General features: G+C 50.3%; 1 protein-coding gene across 1 annotated transcript in view; it reads left to right on the plus strand.

The window, feature by feature from the left end:
* Positions 1-12,774, plus strand: part of LOC146180065 (uncharacterized) — a 50,485-nt gene extending 37,711 nt beyond the window's left edge. Inside the window, exon 9 of the mRNA XM_084579410.1 lies at positions 12,679-12,774. Within this exon, the coding sequence (XP_084435536.1) occupies positions 12,679-12,748 (70 nt within the window). The 3' untranslated portion in view covers positions 12,749-12,774. The remainder of the gene's footprint in view (positions 1-12,678) is intronic.
* The last annotated feature ends 10,505 nt before the right edge of the window (positions 12,775-23,279 follow it).

The following is a 23,279-nucleotide window of genomic DNA, read 5'->3' on the forward strand; positions in this document are numbered from 1 at the left end:
GCCTGCCAGCGCTGAGTCATGAAAGTACTGGAGGAATCGTCTCCGCAACTTCCTCGGGACCACGACTCGGAAGGGGGATGCAATCGCCTCTTCCTCGTCAAGTTGGCGGATGTAGCGGAGCAGTAAGCCATCATCGCCCAGCAGATACGCGTCGTACTTGCCCTCAGCGTTCCCGGTGCAAGCTGCACTACTCGCAAGCTCTGTCAGCACCCGCTGGCATAGACCGTCTGCTTTCTGGGCCTCAATTAGCTCTTCCCTACTGACCGCTACTCCCCATGACAGATTTCTCTCTGCCTCGCTTCTTGGCAGGCGAGTAGTCGCCGCCACCAGCTGCTGTGCCTTCTCTCTCTCGCAGCACCGCGCGGCAACTCTGTCCGCCTCCTTTCTCTCTTTAACTACGCAGGGTGCGACACTCGCGTCCGCCCTCTCCTCCTCCTCTCCACTAGCGGCGACGCCGCTTTCATCAAAGCTCGTCTGCGCCTCTTCTGCGCTTCTGCCAGCCTTCAACGGTGCGCGCGATAACGCATCGGCCACCTTATTCATGCTGCCCCGGCGGTACTCAATGGCGTACGCGTAACGTTGCAACGTCAGCGCCCATCTCGCGAGTCTGCCTGCGGGGTTTTTCAGCCTCTTTAACCACGAAAGTGCCTGGTGATCTGTCTGCACGGTGAAAACCGCTCCGTCTAGGTACATGTCGAACTTTGACAATGCGAACATTATCGCCAGGCATTCCTTTTCGGTCACGGAGTAGTTCCGCTCCGCCGATGTGAGCGTGCGGCTAGCGAACGCGACAGGGCGTAGCTTGCCCTCGTGTTCCTGCAACAAAACAGCTCCTACACCGGCATCACTAGCATCTGTCTGCAAGACAAACGGCTTGTGCAGGTAGGGGAGGCTCAAACTAGCGGTGTTCGCTATCGCGCGAGCCAACGCAACAAAAGCGTCGTTCTGTTCCTTGCCCCAGACCCATTTCGAGCCTTTCCGCAACAGCTGGTTCAACGGCCTAGCGAGCTCTGAACAACTAGGGATGAATTGTCTGTAGAAGGCAACCATTCCCAAAAACCTCTGCAAGCTTTTCACGTCCGTCGGGCAGGGGTAGTTCAGAATTGCCTGCAGTTTGTCATCGTTCGGTCTCAAAGTGCCATCATCAACCACAAATCCCAAGAGGTTCACTCTCTTCGATGCCAACTGCACTTTCTTTGGGTTGATCGTTATACCCGCACGTCTCATTCTTTCAAGAACGTTATTCAAGTGAATGAGATGCTCTTCGAACGACTGTGAGAATATCACGACGTCGTCGAGGTACGCCATCGCGTAGTTGAACCTTGCATCGCCCAGCACGATGTCCATCAATCGCATGAACGTGCTCGGTGCATTAGACAAGCCAAACGGGAGTCGAGTAAATTCGAAGAGCCCGCGGTGACAGGTGAATGCGGTTTTCTGAATGTCACCTTCCGCCACCTCAATTTGCAGGTACCCTCTGCTTGCATCCAGAACTGTGAAGAACCTTGCGTTCCCTAACGCGTACATCACAGCCTAGATCGACTGGAAAGGGTACGCAACCGTAGGCGTCAGTGAGTTGAGCTTTCGATAATCAACACACAGCCTGACCGAACCATCTTTCTTTGGCGCTAGAACCACTGGGGACGCCCAGGGGCTTTGTGAGGGTCTCACCGCGCCGGTATCAATCATCTCGTCAAGGGCGCTGTCAAGAAGCTGTCTCTTATGTGCGCTTAACGGCCGCGGGTTACATCTGAAAGGGCGCGCATCACCCGTTTCGATCTCGTGCTGAAGCAAGTCGGTCCTGCCTGGTTTCTCTGTGAAACAATCCGAGAACGGGAGTAAAGTTTCTACGAGCCTTCGGCGCTGACTACCGGTTCCCGAGAAGGACGCGATAATTGCTTCTAATGGGCTACCATTCAGTGTTGCGGGGGAGCCCTCTGCCACAAAAGCGTGAACGCTCGCTCGCTCAGCGACGCATTCCTGTTTGGGTGCGCTAACAAAGGGAATGAGGGGGGTGAAGGGGCTGTAGCGATAGCCGTTCTCCCCCATGTCAAGCACAATGCCTTCGCTCGAAAGAAAATCTCTTCCCAGAATAACTGGTATGGCTAAGCCGGGCAGATAGACGAAGCGGTGCCTCCGCTTCCTTCCGTCAAAACGCAGGACCAGACGCACCGCTCCTTCTGCTTTTGTTGTCCCTGCTGCTAAGCTCAAAGGGGTTTCTGCTGGCCTGACACGGATGTTACATCTACGGCAGGCCTCGAAAACATCATCACCGACCAATGACAGAGTTGAGCCCGTGTCAACGAGTGCCGAGTAGCTTTGACCAACTAACCGCACTAGCATAAAAGGGCTCGAGCGCGACAACATTCCTTGCGCTCTACAGGCGAGGGGGACAAAAGCCTCTGCGCCCCCGGGGCGGTCGCCCGGTGACGCGGCGTGGGAGTACATTTCCCATTTTCCGCCGTGGCTACCACGAAATTCTCCCGCCGACGGCGACAGGCTGGTGTTACCAATTATGGCCGCCGGCTGTCCGCGTTTCCCTGCATACGCCTTGCTTGACACTCTCGTGCCACGTGGCCCGGCTGGTTGCAATTCCAGCAAAGCCGATCGTTCACCTGCCGCGCGGTCGGGGGATGCCGCGTTCCACGAAGCGGCTGGGGACGCCTTTCCCCTCTCTCCGCGCCTGTGCGGACGTCGCTGGCGAGCCCAGCTCGACGCCGCTGCTCGAACGCGTACGGGTCAAGAGCGCGAGGTATAGCGGAGCCTTCTGCTGGCCTTTCCTGCCCTACCGTCATTACGTCTGCGCCTCTGGCGCGCGGCACGGAGTCTTGGCCTCCGGCCCAGGCGCATCGCGGCTCTAGCGATTCGGCTGGCCTGGGGGGTGGCTGGTAGCGCAATTCAGCGAGTAAATCCGCCTGTACTACCTTCGCTTCCTGTGCTAGGGCATCGAGGTTTGCAAAACCACGTCCCCGCAAATACGGCTTGAAGCGCGGATGGCATTGCCTCATCACGCGCGTGACCTGTTCTAGATCGGTTGCCGTGGGATCTGCCCTCTTGTAGAGCTCCTGCATTGCGCGTACATACTCGAGGAGGCTCTCCTCTGGGTGCTGTGTGCGCAACGCTAGCTCCTCAAGCATCCGGCGCTCGTAATCGGGCGGCAAGAACTCGGCGCGGAAGCGATCTGTGAAGTCTGCCATCGACTGGAAGGCCGGCTGGCAGCGTCTCCATCGCGCCGCGCTCTCAACAAGCGCCACGGGGATTACCTGCGCTAGCACCACGTCGTCTGGGGAACCCAGTGCCGTCTGATAATCCTCGAGTTCTTGCAAGAACTCGTGGACTGACTTCACGTCCGTGTAGCTGGAAAAGGAGGGAACCTCTACATTTATCCGCGGACACGAGACTGTCGCCGCAGCTGTGGCTTGGTTGGCGCTAGCCACCGAACCGAGCTGACGGGTGGATACCGACAACATTTCGTTCATCTGCCCCATCAGGGCGGCCGCATCGGTAACCTGCGCAGACTCTACCGCGTCCCTCACTTCACTTCCGGACGCACTGGCGTCCGAAACGGCGGCCCTATCTAGCACGTCTTTTCTAGGAGGCATTGCACGCAACAACTAAGTCCGGCCGAGAGCCGCAGAACTAGGCTATTCACAAAGGCTAAACACTTCATAAAACTAACATATGCACAAAAAAAATGAAAACACAAACCGCCCGACAGTAACAAACACACACATAACCCAAAACAAAATAAAACACTGTACAAACACTACTATACTACACTCCGTGTCATCTGCACACACGCTAGCCCTAAACTCAAAATGGCGTCGCGCCTAACATACAAAGGACCGGCCCGTCGTGTTGCCGTGCGCTGCCACGTTGGCAGAAAAATCGTCCACATGGGTGCTAATTCAGCCCCAGTTGGGTGCCAGTTGTGGGCGATTTCTCTGCCCGAGGGATGCGCACGACAAACACACAGTGGGCCGTATGATAAACATCTTTAATCTCACAGGGATCGGGGATCGTCGAAGTCGGTGTCGTCGTCCGGGTGGCTGCGGGTCGTTCGGAGCCAAGCAGGAACGAGGAGGCAGGGTTGGTTGGTGGACCAAGAGAGAGCGAGACGGCGGTAAAGTGCTCTAGAATATTGTAGAGCACTTTAACGGCGGCGCGTGCCTTCTTTTATAGCCCCCTCGCGCGGGACCGGTTATCCCGGCGCGAGCGGGGAGAGGGAAACAGGCACGCGCGCAGGGAGCATTGGAAAGTGGCGCGGCCTTCGAATGCGCGGCGCGCCACGAGCCCTACAAGCTTCCCTGGCCAGCATCATCCGTGAGGAGGTCCAGAACGCCCTCACGCCACCAACAAGTACAGTCGTTCCACCACCACCCCCGGGCCCCACCGAGCGGATGACTTATGCTGATGTCACACGCCGCCCAGCCCTGCTACCTACCCCTTCGCCTTACACGCAACCTCAGGTCGCTGTGCACGCTGCGGCACCGCTGCCCCTTTGGGCAGATCGGCGCCAGGCGCCCCGGAAAACTGATCTCTGGCGCGCTCCAGATAACCGCCCTCTCTGCTACCACTGTGGCGAGGCAGGTCACCTGTACCGGCAGTGCCCTTATCGTCAGATGGGCCTTAGGGGATCTTCCCCCGACAGCCCTCGTCCACGGCCTGGTCAGCGGCCTCAGGACATCGCCGAGTACGTCACCCGCCAGCGTACGTCACCCGCCAGTCTGCCACATTCTCCTCGTCGCGAGTCCCGCTCGCCTTCGCCTCGTCGCTCTTCACCCTCTGGGTCACGGTATACCGCTGGACGCCATGGTTCCTCGAGCCCTCATCGGGAAAACTAGCTCCGGCGACCTTTGGGGGCGAGGCCGCCGCACACCGATTCGTTGTAAAGCTTCCACCGCCGCACCGCTCGATTCGCCCCGACGTCGAACGCTGAATTCCTGTCCAGTTTTCGCCGCACTGACTAGATCGCCCCGACGTCGTCCGCATCGCCGACCAGTTATCACCGCCGTGTCGCTTAAATCGCCCCGACGCAGACCACACAACTGCCGCCCAGCTTCCGTCGCCGCACCGCTTGCTTCACTCCGACCTGCCATCGACATTGAATTGTCCCGACGCCGACCACCCAACCGCCGTCCAGCTTCTGCCACCACACCGCTCACTTCATTCCGAACCGACGTCGACAGGCCCTGGTCTTGGCCGGGTCTCCCTGGACATCCCTATTATCGTCGACACGAAGGAGGTCAGCGCTTTAGTTGATACGGGAGCCGATTATTCTATCCTTAGCGGGCGGCTTACAAGGACACTGAAAAAGGTAATGACGCCATGGAACGGACCAGACATACGTACGGCAGGCGGACATGTGGTTGCACCACTGGGTATGTGTACAGCCCGGGTTACGGTGCGAGGCTGCACATTTGTTGCGACTTTTCTCTTTCTACGCGAATGCTCTCGTGATGTTATTCTTGGCATCGACTTCCTTCGTGAGCACGGTGCCACTATAGATCTACCGAACCGCTTGGTGACGTTTTCCGCCAAACTGGCCACTGAAAAGCATGAGTACCGCGGGTCCCACTCCACGCTGCGAGTCGCCGATGATAGCCTCACAGTGCCACCACGCGCCAGCATCCTCGCCAGAGTTACTTGCGACGAGCCACATCACGGCCTCCGGGTTGTTGAGCCTAATGTCTCCCTCTCACTCGCCTTGGGAGTTTCTGTGGCAAGAGGTCTTTGTTTCCTTCGTGGAAGAGAGACTGAGGTACTTGTCACCAATTTCTCCAACGAACATCGACATCTGTTCCGTTGCACTGTCATTGCTTACGTCGACCATCTGCACAAAGTCGCCGAATGTTTTGCTTCAGAGGAAGCTACGCCTAGCACTGAACCGGATGATGCCGTACACGCTGTCGACATCAATTCTAGCCTTTCCTCCGTTCAAAAGAGGCAACTCCAAGATCTATTGCTGGAGTTTCGTGTGTGCTTCACGTCTTCATCTAAAGTGCAGCAAACGTCGGTCATTAAACACCGGATTATCACGCATGAAGGCACTCGACCCATCCATCAGCAGCCCTATCGCGTGTCTCCTCGGGGGAGAGACGCTATCCAACAGCAAGTCAAGGAGATGCTCGCCGATGGCGTCATTCAACCTTCAAGCCGCCCATGGTCCTCGCCTGTAGTCCTCGTTAAAAAGAAAGACGGAACACTTCGTTTCTGCGTTGACTATCGGAAACTTAACAGTATGACAAAGAAGGACGTCTATCCGCTGCCACGGATTGATGACTCTCTCGACCGACTTCGCCGAGCCAAGTACTTCCCCTCCATTGACCTCAGGAGTGGTTATTGGCAAATTGAAGTTGATGAGAGGGACCGTGAAAAAACTGCCTTCGTAACACCAGATGGGCTCTATGAATTGCGCGTCCTCCCATTCGGGCTCTGCTGTGCTCCTGCCACCTTCCAGCGGATGATGGACACTGTGCTCACAGGTCTTAAGTGGCAGACATGCCTTGTTTATCTCGACGACGTAATAATTTTTTCACCGACGTTCACGGAACACCTGCGCCGCCTGAGAACTGTTCTCGAAGCTGTCCGGTCTGCCAACCTTTCTCTCAAGCCTCAAAAGTGCCACTTCGGGTTCACCGAATTGAAGTTTCTTGGACACATCGTGAGTGCTGATGGCATCCGAGCTGACCCTGAGAAACTTGCTGCCGTTGCTGCCTTTCCCGTCCCCGCCCATAAAAAAGCAGTCCGACGGTTTTTGGGGCTGTGCTCCTATTATCGTCGCTTTATCAAAAACTTTGCACAGATGGCCAGCCCTCTGACTCTCCTGACTCGAGATGACGCATCATTTTCCTGGGGCGCCGAGCAGCAGATGGCTTTCGACGAGTTACGACGCCGGCTCCAGTCACCCCCGATCCTGGCACATTTCGACGATGATGCCGACACAGAATTACACACGGATGCGAGCAACGTCGGCCTTGGTGCCGTTCTAGTTCAGCACCAAGACGGGGTCGAGAAAGTAATTGCCTACGCCAGCCGTGCACTTTCCCGTGCTGAGTATAACTATTCCATCACTGAAAAAGAATGTTTGGCGGTAGTATGGGCCGCTGCCAAGTTCCGCCCGTACCTTTATGGCCGACCGTTTCGCGTCATCACTGACCATCACTCGTTGTGTTGGCTGAAAAACTTAAAGGATCCTTGCGGCCGCTTAGCACGTTGGGCATTGCACGTACAGGAGTTCGATTTCGATGTTATAAGTCTGGCCGGAAGCACACCGATGCTGATAGCCTGTCCCGCGCGCCCGTCGGCCCTCCTTCGTCAGATGCCACCGACGACGATAGCTTCCTCGGAGCAGTCACTACGTCCGATCTCGCCTCCAAACAGCGTGCCGACGGCGAGCTGCGACTGATTATTGACCATCTTGAAGGTGGGCATCCTACAATACCCCGATACCTTGCTCGGGGGTTGTCGTCGTATTGCCTCCCCAATGGGGTGCTTTATAAGAAGAATTCTACGTCGAGTGCGAAAACATACCTGCTAGTCATACCGGCTGATCTAAGGCACGAAATCCTCCTGGCCTGCCACGACGAACCAACTTCAGGGCATCTTTGCTTTACACGCACCCTAAACCGAGTCCGGCAGAACTACTACTGGCCACATCTTTCTCCGAGCGTTAGACGTTACGTAAGACTTGTCGACAATGCCAGCGGCGAAAAAAACCCACGCTCAAGCCATCCGGTATGTTACAATCTATTGAACCACCTTTCACACCCTTCGAGCAAGTGGGCATGGACCTTTTAGGCCCATTTCCTTTATCCTCGAACGGACACAAGTGGATCGTAGTCGCCACAGACTACTTAACACGCTACGCTGAAACGAAGGCCCTTGCCCGAGGTACTGCCGGCGAAGTTGCTCGATTCTTTATGAACGACATTGTGCTCAGACACGGTGCATCGTCGACCATCATTACTGACCGAGGAAAGGCGTTTACAGCTCGGCTACTGCGGGACACCTTAACTCTCAGCCATACCGAGCATCGCACAACAACAGCGTATCACCCTCAGACAAATGGATTAACGGAACGACTAAACAAAACTTTGGCGGACATGATCTCAATGTACATCGACGTTGAGCATAAAATGTGGGACAAGATCCTGCCGTATGTCACCTTCGCCTACAATACTGCGCCGCAGGAAACCACGAAGTTTACGCCGTTCCGTCTCGTATATGGCAGAGAGGCCCGCACGATGTTGGACGCGATGCTCCCGTGCGGGGAAGAAGCGGTCGAACCCGACGCCGCCCATTTCGCAGAACAGGCCGAGCAAGCCCGTCAGCTGGCCCGCTTGCACATCAAGGAGCAGCATGCCACCGACGCTCGACACTATAACCTTCGGCACAGGGAGGCCCACTACGAACCAGGGGACCAAGTGTGGGTGTGGACCCCCGTGCGGCACAAAGGCTTGAGCGAGAAACTACTCCACCGCCATTTCGGACCCTATAAAGTCCTGCGCCGCTTAAACAACGTTAATTACGAAGTCATTCCAGATGGAACTGTGACCGTCAGTGTTCGACGCCAGCGGCCTGAAATTGTGCATGTGGTGCGCTTAAAGCCGTACTTTTCGCGTGACTGAGCGTTCCCTGCAAGTGAAGTGAAATCTTGCGTTATTGTACAGTTCACCTCACGCCTAATTTTTTTCTCCTCTCACCTTGTCATCGTGACGATGTTTTCTTTCACGGGGGAAGGGGCGGGGGGAATAATGCCACGTGCCTAGCGCCGCGCGACAGCCGTGTTTGGTGCCAACGACGACGAAGCGGTGGTTGGCACGAGCGGCGCGCTGGTGCTGGACTCTGTGACTGTGTGTTCGGAACTACAAGCCGACGTTATTCTCGGGTCCTCGGCTACGTGTACTTTCACGGCTCCCTCTGACTTCAGTCGTGACAATATGTTCCACAGGAGTTTCCTGTTTACGTTGTCGTACGCCTAGTTTATGTCCAGGAAGGCCGAATACAAAGGTCTATTTTCCACTCCGTACTTTTCCGATGCATTTACCCAATGCATCGAAATATCTAGAGTGGAAAATAGAAAATAGCACGAACAGGCTATCATCTAAGCGCCTAACATTTCTAAAGGCGTTCTGAAGTTTTCCGAGTATCTTGTTACTTTCTACCCATGCTTGCACCTTTAATTTCACCGTCTGCATGGCCAACCTGTACATAACAGATGTTATGGTAATCGGCCTGTAGGATTTTATGTGCATCCTGCCTCCTTTTCCTTTATAAATCAAATTCATCTTACTGTGCCGCCAGCTGTCCGGAATTTGCTTATTCGTTATGACTGTTTCCAGAGCTTTTAACAACGTTTCCTTACTTTTTGGACCAAGTTCATTAATCAGCTTGATCGGAATTCCATCTATTCCTGTAGATGTGTTGGAGTGGTGGCGCCCCTGCAGAGAATGACGGCGGAAACTGTAACTTCTCCCAATACGCGCTTCCCCAGCCATTGAGGCGCGACGCGACGGGCCGGCCGAACCAATGGGCCGCACCAAGTGCGCCTCCATTAAGCGGCCATGGTGAAACTTTTCTACGTCAGAGAAAGCTTGGTGGCGGATCCGATAGATGGCGTTAGTATTTATCACTGAATCTGCTGATGTGGGCCGCCGCCGCGTCTATCGTCTGCTGCTTCTCGCTGCAGTTGCGTATCACCTGCATCGCTGCGGAAATATGTATCGCTTGCATTGCCGCGGGGAATATATCCCTTGAAATTGTGTTGTCTGCGGCTGCGAGATGCACTGAGGTGTCACCTGTTGCCTGCCTCAGCGCTGGCATCTCTTTCAGTCCAGTTGCGCACACCTGCTTCATACAGCTTACCTGCCGCGTCCTGCTGACTCCTTCCTATTTGCGAAGATCCTCATGCAGACAGCGCGTTTCACGTCTCTGTGTTTTCTCTTGTGTCCTGTGATCCTGTGGATGACGGTGTGAGTATTAAGATTAGAAAAACGGTACGCCATGTTAAGTTCAGTCTCCGGCGCCTGCAGATGGATGAACAGAGGCCGAAGTGGATGGTTCTGGGTCAATTTGGGCCACCTAGGGCTCTTGAATATGCATTAACATTCCGCAGTGCGCGCATAATCTGCGTGTTTATCACATTTCCGTAGCTCAATGCTGTAGATGCAGCATCGGTGGCATGCTTGTAGTTGATAGGGCCTTGTCCTCAGGATTGTGCACTACAAGCGTCATTTAAAGTTTTCCCCCTGATTCGGAGTGCTCAACAGCTTTCGGTTCTTGATTTTTCTGAAATACGGTGGGAATTACGCCCTTGACTAGGTGAGCCCATTTTTCTTCATTAAGCAATACATTTCCTTTATAGTTGCTGAAGTATTTTAGAGAAAAAAATTCGTTCATGAAATGCCGCGGACATACCCTGTGCTTTTCAGTTAATTCCTGGCCAATCTGGGGAATGTTCTGGTTCCACTGCTTGAAAAGCTTTGAATCAGTTGGCGGCAAAAACAAGGGGACTTTTTTGTTTCCTTTGCCGTACCCTGAATTACATCCAACGACGAAACACTTCATCGCCTACCCTACCAACTGCATATAAAAAAAAGCAGTCCACATTATGCGCTCCTCACACATATGTCGGGCTGTGTGCCGTCCCGTCTGCGCACTGGTGATCTCGCTGCGTGGTTTGTCGTCTGCAAGCCACTGTCGACTCATTCTCAAGGGAATATGCAGATGAAAAAAAAAGAACACTGGCGGAGCTTTATCTTAAAGTTTTATCTTAAAAAAAGATGCAGGTTGGTCATCACGATTCCACTTGTGCGTTTTCCGGCTAGCAGACGACGTGCAAAGCTGCCCCTGCATCTACTCTCCGCCCGTTGTATGCGGCACTCGCGCGGTCGCCTGAATCGAGCTCAGGGGCATAGGGTTTCGGCCCCGCCGGGGTGGTGCAGTGGTAAGACGCCCGACTACTGTGCCGGAGTTCCCGGGTTCTAACCCGACCCCTGCGGCTGCGTTTCGATGCAGGCGAAACGAAGTGGCGTTCATGTGCTGTGCGATGTCAGCGCACGTTAAAGATCCCCAGGTGGTCGAAATTACTCCGTAGCCCTCCACTATGGCCCCCCTTTCTCTCTTTCCACTTTCACTCCCGCCTTTCTCCCTTCCCTTACGGCGCGGTTCAGGGGTTCGCAGAGCAAGTGTGACAGATACTGCACCTTTCCCTTCCTGGGAACCAATCATTATTATTATTAGCGTTTCGCAACATTGTTGAGAGGTGGCGCGCATATTTGTCTTTTTCTGCAAGGAGGATTGGGGAGGAGGAAAGCGTGACCAAAGCCGTGTCGGCGAGGAAAGGGGAGCGGATGGAGAGAGTACAGTGCGAAGCTGAGCGCCGGACGGGGGCTCGCCGTTCGTGTAGCAAAATTGGCCTACGCCGAATGCATTGTAGCGCGCCCGAGTCGGCGCTCCTGTCTTATCTTACTCCGTGGTGCAGCTATAGTGCTCTTGAATCTTCTAGAGCACTATAGTGCAGCCCAATGAAAGCCACCATTTTGGAGAATTTGGATTGGCTTGATTTAACGCGGCTTAGGATGGTGCCGTCGTCACTGATTTTCGAACCATTTTGCTGCAACTTTTTTTGCTTTCTCGGCACTCGTAAAAATCAGAAATAGATTTTAAATAATTACGTAAATGTGAATAATAGTAAATGAAAAGTACCGAACGTTTATTGATTATTAAGCAGGAAATATTATTTTGGCGGTCTGAGTATTTACCGCCGAAAAAACAGATGGCGCAACTATCGCCAGAGATATTTCGCCCCAGTTTGTGTCGTTCGCGTCATGAACAACCCTGGAACGTCTGCTGCGGCTTAGGTACAGAAAGGTTAGTGTCCGCTCTGTGAAAAGAGTTGTTCAGTTGGGAACAAAGCATGCCAGTGAAGGTGCCGCCATGTTCAAATTTTAGCTGCCCCTTTTGCGTGCGATGTTCGTGGTTGCTTACCATTCTCATTTATCGCTTACTGCAGAGATTTGTGCCGAGGTAAGCACTTACAGCACGCGTCAATTTAGCACGGTTGAAGGCGAGCACTGCACTGTTTATGGAGCAAGGTTTAATGCTGGTGAATGTTTGACGCCTGATGCTTTGTCTTTTTTAAAGGAGTTTGCTGTCGGCCAAATACTCACGGCACTTTCCAGTGATTAGATGCTTAGGGCGATGAAGCTCATTCTGTGCTTTTTTCGTTCTTGGTCCCGATTTTGCAGGTGCTGTTCGTTTTGGTCACATCTGGGTGAAGTGCTTACCTATGATACAACTTGAGCACCACGAGCTTGAAACTAGAGATACGGATTGAGCACCAGAAGCTCGAAAATAGTACGGAACCTTTTGTTACCCCCCTCGCTTAGTGAGAACCTTGGAAGTCCGAAGAAAGACTGTCGTCAAGGTTCAATGCAGCCAAAAGTTAAAGCTCTATGGATGATATATGTCTGCGTACGCTTGGTGAAACTTTACCTAGTTAGTGTCAGATACGACAAAACGATAAGCTCTGTTGAGACAGCATAAAAGATAACGTAAATACCATTTAGATAACTCCATAGTAGCGCATAGGTCACGCAGCGGTGCTCCCAAGTAATGAACTCGCTGCTGAAAACTCTTCTTATGTGTTCTTTTTTTTTCTTCCTGCACCATTAGCTTCTTACACTTCTTACTAGAGCACTGCATGGACCGGATTTTCCAGCCCCTGCCCTGGCCCACCGTTTGAAGCCCATCCCAGGCCCATGGTTCCAATCACATAGGCAATGATTACATGGCCCAGGCCTGGACTGGGACCGCACGAAACCTGCAAAGTAAGTCTGAACAGACACCTTAAAAATGTATTGCATGACTAGCATAACAATAAATCAAGTTGAGAAAAAAACATTGTAAAATATTCTTCTTGGTAGTGAAGGGCACAGTTAAATTACCAAAAAAAAAAGCAAAAGCTTGGTGAAGAATATTTTGGTAGAACATTTTATTTAAAGCTACTTAGCACAATGTGCGTTTAAAAGCTATGGATTACGGGCATTTTAACTACGACTACTTATTAAAAATTACCTCTTGGTGCAAGTTCTTTGCTTAATCACATACAAAAAAAGACTGCCCTCGGCAACTTTGCCCCGGCAACGTGGGTGGGCAAGAGCAGGAAAAACAAAACTATGTGAAGAAGTCGTGGCCACACTGCAACATCTGTGGAGATGAAAAGCAGATTTGCCTGTTTATTGTGCATATATGTGCGTGAATATCCAAATATTCCTAAAGCATTAAGCTCTTATCTGATGGCCTTTCTTGTAGCATAGCTGACAGTCGAAGAATGTTTTTGAAGTGATGACTGCCTGTCCAGCAGTCGATTGAAGGTCCTTCTCCAGGGGCTGATGAGGCTTCAGATGTCCAGTCGTTAGCGGTAACACAAAGCTGAGAAACAGCAAGGTTTCCTCTGCCACGAGCTAAAAGGTTGCTTACTGGTTGCTTACTGGTTGCTGAGAAATCTTAAGCTGGTGGCGTTGAGTACTTTACTAGGAACTTGCTCATGCAAATAGGCCGTGTGTCATGCATTACAGGTTACAGCACTCCACAACACCTGCACTGTAGTACAGTGTGCTACTGCGTTTTGAGCTTTTTTCTTTTTAACTTTTCGTCCGAAGTTACTTGGACAAAGCACTTAGTGGCACTGCTGATTAAGCTATGTTTACAAATGTGCCTTCTCTCATTTGCTGTAAACAAAAGTACCAGTAGTGGCTTATTCATAAACCTCTTGAATGATTTCAGTGCTGGAATTGCATCATTTCCGAAAGAAGCCATACACAGCTATGCCCAGTCTAGTCTGGGTCCGCAACAGCAAGTCCGGGCCTGGCCCAGGCATGCGACGTCGAGCCTGGCTCAGACCCAGCAAAACAGCAATTTTCCAGCCCGTGCTCTCCGTTTCATATATCAGGTGCAATGCAGCGAAAGCTACGCAAGTAGTCCGCAAGTAAAAAAAGGGAGGCGCATCACTACAGGCTCATTTCGTGGTCAAGTAGTTTCTACGGAAACTGGCTCTATTCCGAGCATACACGTTTGCAATAACTTGCTTCGCGTGGTATTTGGCTGGAATAGGACGGCGACGAACTGCGGCGAGGAAGAGGAGAACACAAGCATCGGGTTTGCAGGGATAGTGAACGTTTGGCAGCACGAACAGTGACGCCGGGGTGAACACTGGTCTGGTCGGGGCGAGGTGAGGAATAGCGAGGGGCATAGTCTACGCAGTGGTCGACGTAGGTGAACTGACGAGATGGCGTGTACCAACGGCTACGGCAGTGACAGGAAATGTCGCTGTACGCATGAACAAGTAAAGCAGATGGGCCGATTGTCATGGGTACGTCATTCATTCGGATTGCGGTACCGAAATTGGGGCGAAAAACCGGCATTGGATGAGGCAGCGGCAATCACTGGAGGGTCAGATCCGGAATCTACGGTGTCGGCGGCGCTGTTAGAAGGGAGATCCATAATCGCAACCTCTGGGCGGACAACAGCCTGAATGAGTGATATTATAATTAGGGTGTTGTCGGGTGTATGCTATAGTGAGGCTGCGGGAGTTATTGTTTCAAGCTCTTGGCGGACGATGCGGGTCAAAGTACTGTCATTACTTAGCAGGCGGTCGAAGAGTCAGAAGATCGGCACAGGAGGAGCTGGCAGCCGTGTTCAGCAGCCGGTCGAAACGGTGAGACATGCGCCTCTGTTTCGCTTGCTCGAAACGTCGGCACACCTGCAGCACAGAGTCCACGGGGGAACAATACCTGCACAACAGGAGGTTGAAGGCATTGTCGGAAATGCCTTTTACTACGCGGCCGACTTTAGCCTCCTCAGGCTTGGCTTGGTCGACTTTCCTGCACAGGGATATGATGTCCTGAATGTGAGATAAGACTTTGTAGATGTTTGAACGCGAGAGACGAGCGCTTTTTTGCCAGCGAGATGGCGGCCAATAGGCTTTTTGAACAGGTCGTGGAGCTTTTCCTTACAAATATCCCAAGATGTGAGGTCATCTTTATGGGTTCCAAACCACACCCGCGTGGTCCCAGTCAAGTAAAAGATTACATTCGCGAGCATAAGTGTGGGATCCCACCTGTTGTGCTTGCTGACGCGTTCGTATAGGGCCAGCCAGTCTACAACAGCGTCGTCGGTCCCACGGAAGGTTGCGGTGTCACGGGGATTAGCCATGACGACAGCAGGTGCGGTGGCCGTAGATGTAGCAGCGTCTGTAGTCATTGTGGTGGTACCGATGTGGCGGCCGCTGCGGAGATCCAGCTTGTCACAGGGGATCGAACGATTCAACTCCACCAAGAGATGTTACGGAGAAGATTCACAGTCCGACTGCTGTCCGCATCACAGATCTCAGCACCCGTCTGCGTCGTCTTCTTCTCGGAGTCTGTCGCACTTCTTTATCCTCAGCACAACCAGCGAATACCACTAAGTAACAATATTATGCCTTAAAATATTCCCAGAACTGAATTTTATATGCTCAATTTTTTCCAGTGTGATGATAAACTTACTTCCTAAGATGCTCGATTCTGCAATGGTTTTGTTCAAACTGCTGTAAGAACATTTTTACCAAGAATTTTTCTACTATCCGTAGATATTTTTTTTGGCATATATTTGATGTTGGTTCTTTTAAACTTTGCACCTGGGGTGTACTGTCAGTGACAGTGTATGTTGCTACGGAAGCTCCCTGTGGCAGAGGCACCTTATCTGAGATCGTTTAGCAAAACTTGAATCTAGTGAGTTACGAGGAAAAACTGAAGCTTTAGATAAAGATGATTTACAATATTACGGTAGGGATACAAGATGGAACTGGCTACTAAGGAAACAGTCCCTCCTCGGCATAGCCAAAGATGTGGAGCAACAAAACCTTTAACAAGGCACTTTTTCCTACTCTAAGGCTCAGGTTTACACTCCCAGAAGCTCTGCCCACATCCTGTAATATTTAATCACTGTAAACATGTCACATGATTGGTTTGCAACGAAAGCTGCACACCTCTTTTTAAAGTAAAACCCTCTCCACAGAGTGCAAAACATGAAAGGAGCAACAAATTCGGTTCAAATAGATGAATTTCCATTGTGGCAATCACTGCTCGATTGGCACACTACATTGTGGGTCTCGACTAGTAGCTTTCTCGGTGCAGAAAACTCTCTCTGATACCAGGGACAAGAGAAACCACGTGCGGACAGATCGACCTGTTCCCATGCTTTCCGAAGATTTCTTGACCCCGTGTCTAACAGGATTCAGGCAGTTATCGCACCCAGAAGACCAATCGTCATCACTGGAGAATGGCCATATCCCTTCTACCTGGCAATGTTCGCTTTTTTGGGTCTTGCTTCTCTAAGGACGGCTGTCCCTCGTGCTTCTGGGCGCTAGAGCCGCCCAGTCTCGTGGTGTTTTCTTGTCTTAGTTCATGGTCGCTTGTCTCGTAGGAAATTCTGAAGATATGTGTTCTCATCGCCGCGTTTCAGTCCTTAAGTTTTTTAATCAGTCGGGCCATCATTGAACGCTTCTTACAGCCCTCTGCCAGGGGCATCTGCGCGAGCCGTAATGTCTGCAGTAGTTTCTCCTTTGCTAAAAACTTTTCAAAGGGGTGCCCGCTATGTGGTCTCTACCATCGGACTCTGCCAATATCTTCGCGCGGTGCCTTCTTGCATGCTATACCACCCGTGTCCTTCTTCAAACGAGACCTGAATTAGGCAGACAATTTAGATGTGTTGCAAGCATGCACTCCATTCGCTGTGGCCATTCAGAAACTCAGGACGGCCAGCCGCCAAACAACGTGCTGTTGTTCGGGGCATTAGGGCGTAACGTGTGCCGTTTCCATCTTTGGTCTCAGAGGCGGATTTCACACTCTTATGGCCAGCCAGCTCAGGCTAGCCTTTACAATGGAGATTTCGCGTTGGCAAAAGTGATGAACCAGGAACTAATACTGTCCCAGTTATACGATTTAAATTACAAAGTTTTACTATAGATTATGTCCGTTTTGGCTTCAACCTTTTATACCGTTATGGCAGTGACATATGCCTCAGTGACAAGAGTTTCAGCAGACCATGATATCTTTTCCAAACAAATATTATGAAACACTGTAGTGCCATTCAGTGACAAAATTTCAGTGCACTTCATTTGTGTAGCGAAGGAAGCACTACATTTCAATAAAAAGCGTACCAGAAAGAGGATACACTATAAGAAAATATGACGGACATGCACGAAATAAATATGCACTCAACAAAAAAGCAGCAGTATCCTATGAAGATGTGGTCTCAGGGTAGGCTACACTCAATATGGTATGACAACGTGTCACTGGAGGATAGCAGCGCTTCATGCTCTTTTGTGTGGTTTCCAAGGTTAAATAAAATTGTAAATTCTGATGTCTTAGATACTGCAATGCTCGTTTCTTACAATAAGAGATAAGATCTTTTAATTTCTACCATACTTTCAAGACACAATTTGGCAAATTGTTGGTCCCCATAATAAGACAACAAAAAGCAAGTGCACAGACTTAGTGGATGCCTCTTTCTTGGAGCTCTTGAACAGTCACTTAGAAAGCAGTTATGTCTTGACACACCAAGCTCATCTCCATAGAACTGTTATCACAGAGGCTGACAGATGTAACTGCAATTGTAATATGACAATAATTGTAACAGAGGAGGAACCAAATGCCTTTCCTAGTGGCAGCACCCAATGTGGGCATTGGAATTATACAGTACGATGGAACAAGAAAGGCCGGTTTGGTTATTATATTTTTAACTATTATGGGGAAGTGTGGAAGAGAAAAGCCAATTCTTGCAAGTTTTTGAACCACCAAATGTACTTATTCGCCACTGTGCTGCGTACCCCTAGAAATGCAAAGTATTTCCAGAAGAATTTTCATCACTACTTATATTTGATGCTGCTTAGTCTTCACACGGGGTGCCAGCATAACTGCACTTCCCTGATGCCACACGGTGGATGGATGGATGGAACATTGGAGGGTCCCCTGAAACGGGATGGTGGCAGCTTCCATCATGCCCGTCTTTTTTCCCTTATGTATATCCTGTATTTCGTTATAAATCGGTCAACTGTTCCATCATTTCCTTTATTATATCTTTGTTCCTGTACTTTTAACCTTATGTCACCTTTCTGCTTTTCAGCCATCACCACTCTTCTAATCGCTTTTTGCTGACTTCCACAGCAGATTCATTTACCCTACCAATGGTGTCTCTAAACAAGCTTCCGGACGAGTGACTGTGCCTACATCGACATCTAGATGGATATCACCCCATTCAAGTATAAGATACCCAACTGTTTCTACGCATTAACCACCAACTGCACATGTGTCATCTTTTCGGATAAATTTCTTTCTGTAGCTGCATGTTCTAAGGCACCCTGATCTAGCATCAAAAAGTAGGGCACTGCCTCTTGAGTTATCAAATAAAAATTTCTTCCTGATCTTCTGTTTTCAATGTCAGTATAGTTCTACACTCCGCTTATTTTCCATCGAATTTATCCAATTTTCACCTTCTGTGTGCTTTACTTGTCGTTTAATGTTCTGTATTACTCTATCCTTCTGCATACTGACAGATTAGTTTGGCAAGCATTTTTCCTACTTCTCTTCTTCCATTGTGAGTCAATGCTTTTTAGGTATAGGCATTCAAATACTTTAGCTGCCCACCTGTTGCTGTCCAATTACCTCAAGCGTTTCTCATCTAATATTTTACTTTGAGCTTCCCGTGCTTCAAAAGAGTCCAAGCTGATATCTCCGTGTACCGCTTCCTTTGTAGTTTTGCCGTGGGCACCTAATGCTAATCATCCAACAATTCTCTGATTTCTTTCTAATCTCGACCTCTGCCTTTAGCTACAAAACCGCATTCCCGAATGTAAGCCCTGGCACTATTATTCCAGGGCTTACTTCAGGCGACTGAAAGACGAGGCGACGGCAAGATACCAACATTGAAAACAAGCCACTCTACTGCCGAGTATCGCCGCTTCGTGTGGGTGCACCAGCAGCTGCAATAGGCAATGGCGTCATTGCGCGACGCATTGCCAAATAACATTGTCTCATGTGGTTACTGCTTAAAGAGTGACCGGCGTGTGTGGCATGCTGCAATCCTTTGCATGTATCAAGCAATAATTAGTATGCTTAGAAAAGTAGCTGGCATCTCTGAGCATGCCAACAACGTGGAAATTGTCCTTGAAGGATGGCTGCATTGTAGAACCTATGGGTGCATCTATGAATTCACAGATTCGCTATGAAAAACGTAAAGATGAACCGACACAGGAAAACAAGCTCTGAGAAGCGCAGGGAGTGAAGACTGCACCATTGTATGCTCGCCTTTCCTTTTATCAAAAGACCTCGCATATCCAAGGCCCCATTCGTACGTTAAACTTCTTTTCTTTGAATATTTGCTTCGCATGGACAGAAATTGTTGCAAGCCATCACTATATTTGTCTCGCCTTCCTTGTACTCGCACTTCAGCGAAAGGCACACAACACAAGAACGTACATGCCGGTATTCACGTCTGGGTTCAAGAAGCCCACACACGGCATCCGCTTATGCGCTGCTGTCAGCTTGCGGTTAAGCAGGCTATGGCTTGCCTCGGCATCCGCCATGGTGAAGCACCGTGGCAAGATATTGGTCGTGAAAATATAACGTGCCACATGGCGGGGGAGCTGCAGGACGAGGGTTTCAGTAATGAGATGGACAGAAATTGGACGCGTCGAACGATTAAGTATGTACTACTTACCTTTATGTTGTCGCATATCTCCTGCGGACTTGCATTAGGCAGGGTGAGATCGTTTCCTTTAACATAAACAATAACACAGTCTGCTCACTGGAGCTTTAGGTGGCTCACAGCATCTGTGAGACGCACGGCGTTGTAGCCGCGGAAGCTGAAGTGCAGGTCTTGACCGACGGGACCGACGGGCACAGCCGTAGGGACAATCGCTTTAGTGCTTAAAGGGATAGCGAGGAAGACTAGAGGAATTCAAAGAGATGAGCGATAGGAAGAAAGGAAAGGGTAGGTAAAAAAAAGAAATATATACACTATAGAACAATATACAGTAGTTTTTTTGCGAGTGGGCCTCAAACAAACTACTGTATATTGTTCTATAGTGTATATATTTCTTTTTTCTTTTTACCTGCCCTTTCCTTTCTTCATATCGCTCACGTCTTTGATTTCCTCTACCCCTTCCTCAGAACTGGGCATGGTCTTACTGATTGGTTTTTGATTGAGAAAGGAGTGAGACAAGGCTGCATACTGTCGCTCTGCCTAATCGATATGCTTAGTGCATCATGAGGAAGGCCGGTCTGGACGAGTCTTCAGCTGGAGTGAAGATCGTTGGAAAACGTATCAACAACCTTAGATATGCGGATAACACTTTAATGGCAGAAAGTGAAGTGGAACTCAAGAGACTTCTGATGTGCATACAAGAAGAGAGAGAAGTTTGGGCTTAAACTGAACATTAAAAAGACAAAGATCATGGCGTCTTGCCAAGTCCTGGAGCATCAAGGGACAAGAAGTGGAAGCTGTGACAGGTTTTCTCTTCTTGGGCTCCACGATTAACCCGGAAGGTGACTGCAGCCATGAAATCAGGAGACGCCTGCTTTCAGGAAAGCCATGGCTAGCATTGACCACCTAGTTAAGAGCAGAGACATCAAACTGCCAACCAAGATCCGTATAATTCGTGCTAGGGTCTTTCCAGTTGTGATGTATGGATGCGAGAGTTGGACTGCGAAGAAGGCTGACCGCCGAAGAATTGACGCGCTTGAATTGTGGTGCTGGCGGAGACTCTTTGAGAGTTCCTTGGACTGTCAGAAGATCAAATCAGTCGATATTGCTACGAAGATGACGAAGCGGGCAGTGGTGCGGGGCGGAGCGCTCGCGCCAGGCCCGCTGGCCATTAAATCATATTTCATCGTCGTCATCACGTCGTTCTGTTTCTGTTGTGTCGCCGTGTTGCATCGCTTGTCATTCCACCACGTAACATTTGGTTGGAGGTGCGGTTCATGTCCATCCTCGCCTTGCCCCGTCGAAGCCAACCGTACGCCGGGTCCATCGGCCGAGGGCCCGTGGAGATCGCCGCCCAGCTTTACCCCAGCCCTTTGTGCTCAGACCCGACCAGCCGCTCTCCCCAGCCCCGTCCCCAGCCGTGACTACAACACATGACGACCAGGAAGAGCCCGAAGCCGACCCGACCGACCCTACGACCAAACGACCTCACGACTACTCGAACAAAGACAGGACCCCCGCCCAAGCCATTCGGCGTGTTCATGAGCCTTGGCTTTCGGCAAGCGGTGAAGACTGGACCTGATGCTCCGGGGCAAGCATTCATCCCATCTTCGCATTCACTGTGATGTTCAGCGTTTGATGTCCTAATCCTATGTCTGTATTCATCATCACTTCATGCAATAGATTTTTAGCAATCGATCGGGACGATCGCTCGGCGGCCCCAGGTAGTGCTACGAAGATGACGAAGCGGACAGTGGCGCGGGGCGGAGCGCTCGCGCATGCCCGCTGGCCATTAAATCATATTTCATCGTCATGTCATTACGTCGTTCTGTTTCTGTTGTGTCGCCGTGTTGCATCGCTTGTCATGCCACCACGTGACAATATTGTCGACCATAAACTCTGACTGCTCATTGGAGGGTCAAATTTTAAAGTTAAAGCTCAGCTATTTTGGTCATCTGATGAGAAGAGAGGAGTTGCTGGAGAAAGATTTGATGTTGGGAAAGGTTTAGAGTCACCATAGAAGGGGTAGGCAGTGAACGCGGTGGTTAGATGGCATCCTCGAGGCTCTGCAGGTGAAGTTATGTGATGTTAGGAAGATAGTGAGAGACCGCAAAGCGTGGCGTGATATGGTCCATAGGGTCTCGAAGAATCGGGCACGACTGACGATTGAACTGAACCCCTTCTTCGCTATCCCTTTATTTCTGCCGCCCCAGTTCAGGTGCTTCAGATATCAAATAGCAGGTACGGGGGCCGGCAAACATCTTTCCCTTTCTTTTGTATACAAATAAAAAAAAACACTACCACCACCAGCACAGCGAGAGGATGGAACTTCGCGCGTGGACTCGTGCGACACAAACAACATGCCTAGGTACTATGGCACAGCTGAAATGCACGCAAACGTTGTTACCTAGGGACTGTCAGATGGTAGGCTTGGCGCATTAGGGGACTGAAAGCGCTAGGCTCGGCGCGTTAGACAAGTTTCAAAATGGATGGATGGATGGAATATAGGAGCGTCCCCTTTGAAACGGGGTGGTAGCAGTAGCTATCATGCTCATTTTTCTCCATATATCTTAATTATTGATTTAGAATGGTTAACTAAACCATCATTCTATTTATTAAATTTTGCTCCTACATTACTAACATTATGTCACTTCTCTGCTTTTAAGCCACCAATCTTCCAGTCGTTTTTTGCTGGTTTCCACCGCCGGTTTATTCATCCGGCCACTGTTATCTCTAAACCCCAGAGCTTCAGGAACAGTGATTGCGCCTGCATCAACTTCCGGATGGATACCATTGCATTCGAGTATAATATGGTCAATTGTTTCACTGGAGTTTCCACATACAGCACATGCGTCATCTCCATTGATAAACTTCTTTTTGTAGCTGCGTGTTCTAAGGCACCCTGATCTAGCTTCAAAAAGTAGGGCACTGCCTCTTGAGTTATCAAAGAAATCTTCCTTCCTGATCTGCATTTTCCACTTTCGGTATAATTCCACACTCTTTTTTTTCCATCGAATTTATCCAATTTTTCCTTCTGTGTTTTTCACCTGTTGCTTAATGCTCTTTATTTCTCCGTCCTTGTTACTAGCATACTTACTAGTTAGTTTCCTAGTTCTTTTCCTCCATTGTGAGTCAACGCTTTTTAGGTACAGGTATTTAAATACCTTAGCTGCCCATCTGTTATTGTCCAATTTCCTCAGGCGTTCCTCATATAATATTTTACTCTGAGCTTCCCCTACTTCAAAAGATGCCCAGCCCATATCTCCCTGTACCGCCTCATTTGTAGTTTTGCCGTGGGCACCTAGTGCTAATCGTCCAACGGATCTCTGATTTGTTTCTAATGTCGACTGTACCTCTGATTTTAGGCACAAAACCGCATTTCCGAAAGTAAGTTCGGGCGCCATAATTCCTTTCCAAATACCCCTCAATACCTCATACCTATTGTATCCCCACAATGCCTTATGCTTCATTATCCCGGCATTCCTTCGCCCTTTGGCCTTAAGTGATTGCTCATGCTTTCCAATGTATGC

The sequence above is a fragment of the Amblyomma maculatum genome, chromosome 9, assembly GCF_055883805.1.
Source record: "Amblyomma maculatum isolate TAMU_Amacu chromosome 9, ASM5588380v1, whole genome shotgun sequence".
NCBI classification, from domain to species: domain Eukaryota; kingdom Metazoa; phylum Arthropoda; class Arachnida; order Ixodida; family Ixodidae; genus Amblyomma; species Amblyomma maculatum.